This window comes from Juglans regia, chromosome 6 (genome assembly GCF_001411555.2).
Source record: "Juglans regia cultivar Chandler chromosome 6, Walnut 2.0, whole genome shotgun sequence".
Lineage (NCBI taxonomy): Eukaryota > Viridiplantae > Streptophyta > Magnoliopsida > Fagales > Juglandaceae > Juglans > Juglans regia.
The window spans coordinates 15,929,819-15,937,694 of record NC_049906.1 but is presented as its reverse complement, the minus strand read 5'-3'; the positions used below and the strand labels follow the sequence as shown (position 1 = coordinate 15,937,694).

Genomic DNA, 7,876 nt, shown 5'->3' with positions numbered 1-7,876 from the left:
GTCAGAGCATAAGCAGCAGAATATTCATATATAGTCGCCCTGCGAGTGATTGCAGCGAATTGGGGGGGTAATTGCGACGAAAACTGGCACTGAGAAATCCATCTTTTCTTGTAGTGCGCAAAGCAACAAATCCTTTAGTATCGTGCTACGAAATGAATATATAGTACTCGATCGGTCCCTGTCTGGGCACCACTTAAAGCATGCACGCTAGTGTGCATGCTTTTGATCTTTTGAAGGCAGACCAAATTTTATATTTCAATTTGAATCTGGACATTTGGTTTTTCCTTTGTTTTTCTATCCCAGCCTTCCTCCATGCATGCATCTAATTATTATAAGAAATCACTTAATATCTGTAACTTTTTGAAATTATAATTGATCTAATATATCATCAATATATACCGATGTTTAATTATATATATATATATATAATTAACTACACACTAGCTATATATGTAAGTATCATTACAAGAAAAATTCTGAGCAGATGGTCAATTATATACGATGAGAATGACTATTTTCTATCAATATCAGAATGGAGTAACAAATAAATATGTAGAAATATAAATATTTCTATATGTATTATAATGATCATGTGCATATATATATATCAAGTTCCATCGACATTTTTTTGCCTAACAAAAGAACTAGTTTCACAACTTTTGGCCTGTGCTACTGAAAATAGCTTCCAGATAGGCATATCTAATATATTATATAGATCGATGGAACTTGATCTTATTAACAGTAGAATATTCAAAATCAACCAGACTTCATATATATATATATATATATATATACAAGAAAACAGACAAAAGGATCACTGGGTTCAACCATTGTATACTAACCTTCTATTTTGGAGATTTGGCAAGTGGATGCAATACCATATTGATGGCTGAAAACAAATCTGGTTCCCGTTACAGAGAACCAGTAAGTAAATATGCTTTCTTTAGCTTTTTACATCAACTCCACATATTAGAATGGATATAACTATGTTGTAAATAGCTACCCCCTTCCTACATGTTATTTTAACCCAACAAACCCGCCCCCCCAAGCCAATATACATCAGGACAACACCCAGAAATTGCAAAACACTATAGCTCAAACATGTTTCGGGGAATCCTCACACTTTTATGGACAAAGTGTGCTTAAGGGTCTTTAACAATACGTATAACTAATTTATTGCAGAAGCCTACCACACTATACCAGCCACATCTCTATATGACTTGCTTAAAAATGGCTCCAATGCAACCACTTACCAGGAAACAACTTCTGTTATGGAACCTTTGTGGAGTAGATCAGCACTGGTCCAGTGTAGCTTCCAGGTATGGACGTGGGTTGGTGAAAAGCTGAAGCTTTTCTTCAGGTTGCAGCAGGGCAGCTAGAGGTGCATAAAGGCAGGAACATCTATATTCTTCAAGTGTTTTCTGGTTCTGCCATGTGAAAGTATGAAGAGGTGCATGACTTAAACTGTCTTAGCTCTCAGTCTGATCATGTTAGCAGCATGAGATTACTATTTTGCCCTCAATCTGTCTCAGCTTTTTGTAAAACTCCCGCCCATCTTGTCTTGGATGTTAGTGCCAACTTTTTGGGATTTATCCTGAGATACATAAGTTTCGGATATTAGTAGTAGATAAGGACATGCTAATTGGCTTGTAACTCCCACGATGACAGCTGTATATATACTTAGTGTAGAGAATAACTATCATTTTGAAATACAGAGTGTAAGGGAGTGTAGTTCATGCTAAATTAACATCGTACTGAAAATCCTTGGCACCTCTCTACTTGGCCAGATTTCTTTGATATTATCCCCCAGTCTGTAACATATGTAGTTGACACCATTTATATAGTTGTGCTTAGCATCATATTTATAGAACATACGGAAATCACATTTTACTGGTAGCAGTATGGGATCACCCGTTTAAGTCTTTAGCTGAAATTTGAGAGCTCCATATAACATATTAAATTTCAATCTGGGTAATGTAATTATACTTTTTCTTGGGGAACTCTATTTTATTCATCATTCGTACCTCACTTCTCTCTAGGCATTGAAGAAATGTCTTCCTTTCATGGTTGGGGGATTTTATTGTCAACCTGCTTATTATCCAACATGCAGCAAGCATCAATCCAAAATAGAAATTAACTATGTTGCCCATCATATACGTTTTACATGCAACCAGTTTTTCCATCCCAATTATAAAGTTACACCTGCTGAATTGACCATCTTGCATTATTGTCAACCTGCTTATAATCAAACATGCAATTCCTTCAATCCAAAATAGAAATTAACTATGTTGCTCATATACGTTTTACATGCAACCAGTTTTTCCATCCCAATTATAAAGTTACACCTGATGAATTGACCATCTTGCATTATTGTCAACCTGCTTATTATCCAACATGCAATTCCTTCAACCATTGTATACTAACTAACTATGTTGCTTTAATCCAGTTACATGCAACCAGTTTTTCCATCTAATTATTATAAATGAGGACCCCTGATGAATTGACCATCTTGCATTAGATTTCTAACATTACTACATAACATATTAATTTAACACTCTCATCACCATCTACACTCTGTTTGGCAAATGTTGCACCCAAGGGTGATGTCATTTGTACCACTATATTCCATTTGACATACTTTTTCAGATTTTAAACAAAATCTACGTGCTATTCCAATATGTAATTTAGCATTCGAAGCACCAGATTAATCTCCCATTAATCTGGCAATATCAGCTTAATTCTGTAAAATTTCATTTAGGGGGTGGGAGGTATACTTAGGAAATGCTGCAGATTTGTTTAAAGATTATCATGGTTTGTATAGATTTGCTAAACAATTAATGGACTGCTTTCTTTAGATTTAAGTTGCCACTAATGGCCATGCATATTGCTGGATTTTGGGAATTAGCCTATATTTACATCTATATTCTAGTAATATTCATTTGAAGATCTCCCATCTTATATCCCATGCCACGTCTTGCGAACATGTACACCAACCTCGCACCTGCATTAACATCACATGTGTATCGAATAAATGAGGTAAGTGGCATCTAAATCTTATATATCTTAGTGGGTGAACAAAATGTGTTGGAAAAAATCTTTTACCAACAATTACAAGAAGTTAACTTGTATTATTGATGAAATGTTGTGAGTTGGCCATCTCGCATCAATAGGGAGCATACACCTGTTAACAAAACCACAACAGTTGGATTAGCTCAATAAGGACATGTAATTATTGAGCATATTAACGACACGCACCAACGCGATTGAAAAACTATGTTGTAGTTGACTTGGAAACAAGCCTGTGTCCAACATCCCATTTCGGGGGTTTCAGAAATACAGAGTATTTACCTTCCAAGAAATATTCCCCATAAATTGTGTAATTTTACATGGACTCCTCATCTGTGGATAGGTCTTCCTCATCGGAATATTCTCCATCCCCATACCCATCATCTAAACCAGACATGGCGAGTGGATCTTCCATGCTTGCTCTTGTAACTAAATCTATGCCTGCTGGACCCATCATCGCCACTTCACGTGCATCATTTTGCGTAGGTTCTATATCAATCCGACTTAGTGGAGTCACCACAGGAACTTCATCACATTGCATGGGTACGTAATCATATGCAGATTCATTTTCTTGATAAGCATCATCGTCACTACATTGACCATCCAAATCTTCTAACACCCTCATGATCGATGGAATGTCATATACATTCCTATTATTGAACTTCTCAACAACACACCAATTTCCCCTCATTCTTAGATCTCTAATGTAAAAACACTGTGAAGCCTGGCATGCCAACACATATGGGTCGTCCTTATACCAAGTCCTGTCCATATTGACACTAGTCATGTGGTGGTCTACTCATACACCCCATTTCTTATCGCCAACATCAAACCAATCACAAGAGAACAAGTACACTCGACGCCCTCCCATGTAGTGTAACTCCACGACATCATTGATAACACCATAGAAGTCCACATTATTAGACTGTTGGTCCCCAGTTACCACCACACCCGAATTTTGTGTTCGTCGCCGAAGTTCGCACTGCTTTGTATGGAACCTTTTCCCATTTATTATGCAAGCAGCATACGATCCCACCCAATTGTCAGGACCACAAGCTAACACATATAGATCGGCAGAGACCCCAAGTGGGTTGCTAGCTCGCTGGTCTTGAACCTACAAAATAGTGACACGTTAACTGTCCGAAGTAAGTCACACAGGACATATAGAATGGTCTTATTGGTCATTCTAAGTAGACATGCATCAGTCAAACTTACACGTTTCTTGAACCACGCTGGAAACTCATGTTGATGTGTTCGATCAATGGAATTTTGGTTGTTCACCTGACATTTCGCGTAGTGCTCCCTGCACACAGGACATAAAAGAAATCTACCTTGTTAGTACTACCGTTTGATCGGACATGCAACAATTTTTGCCACAAATGGGAAGGACTGAAAAACGTCGCCTGTGGGTAACAAGAAATTAATAATGGCAATGGTATATCAAGGATGCTTACTCCAAGTAGGGGCCAATTTCTTGGCAATTGTTAAGCACATACCAAAGAGCTACGATAAAGAGGTTGTCTTCTAATCACACATCAGAAGCAATACCCAACGGACGAACTTTTTGGTTAAAGATTGAAAGTCCATCTGTACTCGGCTCTTCTTGAACATCAACATTGCGGTCAGGTCAATTAAATCTCGTCTCAACATCATTAAGATACATCGAGCAAAATGTCAGGCATTCGGTGTGAATGTATGCTTCCGCTATTGAACCTTCTGGGCGTGCTTTAGTTTTTACGTACCGCTTGAATTTGCCCAAATACCTCTCAAATGGGTACATCCACCGGTATTGTACTGGACCCCTAAGTATGGCCTCACGGGGTAAATGGACAGCTAGGTGAACCATTACATCAAAAAATGATGGAGGGAATATCATCTCCAATTTGCACAGGATGCTTACAACATCAGTTTCAAGCTGGGACAGGCGATTGATATCTAGTGTTCTCGCACACAACTCTTTGAAGAAAGTGCTTAGTTCAGTCAACGCTAAGGCGATATCACTCCTTAAGTACCCGCCGACAGCAATAGGCAGTAAGCGCTGCAAGAAAACATGGCAGTCATGGCTTTTCAAGCCAGAGATTTTGCAATCATGTACAGAAACACAACGGGAGATATTGGATGCAAACCCATCTGGAAATTTAACATTGGTCATCCAAGAACAAAATGTCTTCCTTTCATCTCCGTGTAACGTGTACAATGCATGAGGCATGGTAATTTTCTGCCCTTCAACCTTCAAATGCAATTCATTTCTTAACCCTAACAACTCCAGATCACGTCTAGAGTTTATATTATCCTTTGTTTTCCCAGGAATATTCAATAAAGTGCCGAAGATGTTATCGCATATATTCTTCTCAATATGCATGGCATCTAAATTATGTCGAAGTAGTAGTGTTGACCAATAAGGTAACTTGAAAAATATGATGTGCTTCGTCCAGTTCAACTCTACGGCAGTCCATTTTCTCTTCCTAATAGATTTTCCAAATGGTACATCCCCAAGCATCTGTAGCTGACTTAAAATATCTGCTCCCCCTAACAGCATTGGTGGAATGCGATGATCTTCATTACCATTAAACAATAACTTCTTCTTCCTCCAAATGTGGTTTTGCGGGAGGAAACGCCGATGTCCCATATAACAGTGTTTCCGGCCATACTTCAACCAATTAGAATCTGTATTCTCATTGCAACATGGACATGCAAATTTTCCTTTTGTTGACCAACCGGAAAGGTTCCCATAGGCAGGAAAGTCATTGATTGTCCACAATAAAGTGGCATCCAGCATGAACGTTTCCTTGGTGGAGGAATCATACGTAGGTACCCCATGTTCCCAAAGTTCAAGCAATTCATCGAGCAATGGCTGCAAATAAACATCGATGTCATTCCCCGGTGATTTTGGGCCAGGAATAATGAGGGATGTCATAAAGAATTGGTCTTTCATGCATAACCACGATGGCAAGTTATATGGTACAAGGATCACTGGCCATATGCTGTAAGGCTTAGCCATATTGTTGAAGGGATTGAAACCATCACTTGCCAAACCAAGCCTAACATTGCAAGGATCGTTAGCGAACCAACTATGTGCCTCGTCAAAAGCCTTCCAAGACTTAGAGTCAGAGGGATGACGCAGAAAATTCTCATCTGTCAATCGCTTCTCTTTATGCCATCTCATTTCAGCTGCTATCTTTGTAGACAGGAAAAGCCGCTGTAATCTTGGCTTTAAAGGAAAATGCCACAACACCTTATGAGGGATCATCCGGTTCCCATTTGTAGTTGACATCCACCTTGAGGCCTTACATATAGGGCATGAATTTAGTTCTGAATATTCCTTCCAATATAAGATGTAGTCATTGGGGCAGGCATGAATTTTGTTGTACTTGAAGCCCAAACCTCGCTCCAATGAACGAGCATCTTCATATGAGAGTGGCAATTCAGCATCCGGAAAAGCAGACTTCAACAAGTTAAGGAGCATATCAAATGACTTGATTGACCAGCCACCAAGGGTTTTTATGTGTAACAATTTCACAATGAACGAAAGTTTAGAGAATTTTGTACAACCGCCGAAAAGTGGACGTCGAGTATCCTCTAATAGCTCGTCAAACGATGACACTGGTAATGCTTCAGGAAATGAATCCCGGCTCGGCAATGGAGTGCTGCTTTCGGGAACATCGACGTTTGTCCCAGCCAATATGTCGTCTAACATATTGTCCATATCATCGATGAATTCATCTTCATCACTAACAGCAACTTCTTCATCGTCCACATCGAAATTTCGGGTTTCCTCCTCACCATGGAAAATCCATTCAGTGTAGTTCAGATCGATCCCATTTATGAACAAGTGACTCTCTACGGTAAATAAAGGCAGGAAGAGATTATTAGAACATATTCGACATGGACACCGAATGCGATCACTTCCCCTAGCATGGTTTTGCGCCATCTCAAGAAAATTGTTAACGCCTGCAGCATAAGCAGGTGATCGAAGTCTATTGGGCTCAGTCATCCAGCTTTTGTCCATCACTACAATAATGATACAACATTATTAGTAGAGTATAGCAACATTGTCGTTTGGAAGATATTCAAAATGAGAATATGGCAATATTAGCTCTCTGTTCTGAACACCCAATGGCAATCATAACAGAGAGCTAATAAGGGTGGATGACAAATGTTGGGGTCTTTCTAAATAATTAGAAAGACCCCAACTACGTCTTTATGCCAATATAGTTAGTGCATCTATGGGAGAGCTAAATTAACTTGGTCTGCCAACCTCCAAAGCCAAAAATGGATATATTTCTGGTGATATATATGGTGATAGAGGGGAAGTTGGCGGGGCTAGTTGGTTGAGATGAAATTATGGGTTGAGAGCGAAGACACATTTAAAACCAAATCGCCTTGGAGAGTTGTGAGGTGGGTCTTGAGTTCAAAGAATCCCAATCTAATTCTTTGAACTCAATAAGCAAAGGTTTATTGATGGCTGCAATAGCTTTAAATCTCACATACCAGTAGGGTATGCAGTCAGCCTTCAAATGCTCGAAATATAATCGTTCATATTCCGAGCATAGGCCCTATGGATGAGAGCACTAGTCTGTCTAAATACAATAACAATTACGTACAGTTGATGAGAGCACAACTTCTTCACAAATTATCTAGAGAGAGAGAGAGAGAGAGAGAGTTTGGCGTGTGAAAAAACAAAGGGCCAGGAGAAGTGCATAAAAAGAAATGAAACATCTAGGATAAACATTATTAGATCATATTGTAGACCATTGAGAGAAGAAAACAGAGAGTAACACCCACATTGGATATGCATCTAAGGAATATA

At 38.9% G+C, this 7,876-nt stretch overlaps 1 protein-coding gene across 1 annotated transcript; it reads right to left on the bottom strand.

The window, feature by feature from the left end:
- Positions 1-3,865: 3,865 nt before the first annotated feature.
- LOC109010822 lies at positions 3,866-7,075 on the bottom strand. The gene is made up of 3 exons (XM_035690673.1): positions 4,956-7,075; positions 4,282-4,369; positions 3,866-4,180 (listed from the first exon to the last, which is right to left on the bottom strand). Exons 1-3 carry the CDS (start codon positions 7,073-7,075, stop codon positions 3,866-3,868), a joined length of 2,523 nt encoding a protein of 840 aa, XP_035546566.1.
- Positions 7,076-7,876: the final 801 nt, after the last annotated feature.

Bases quoted from the DNA above. Each gene is read 5' to 3' on its own strand.
- LOC109010822 (XM_035690673.1), bottom strand. From the start codon at position 7,075: ATGGACAAAAGCTGGATGACTGAGCCCAATAGACTTCGATCACCTGCT. The intron at 4,370-4,955 runs GTGCAAATTGGA...TCCTGTGTGCAG, and splicing joins ACTGATGTTGTAAGCATCCT to GGAGCACTACGCGAAATGTC. The intron at 4,181-4,281 runs GTAAGTTTGACT...ACTATTTTGTAG, and splicing joins CAGCGTGGTTCAAGAAACGT to GTTCAAGACCAGCGAGCTAG.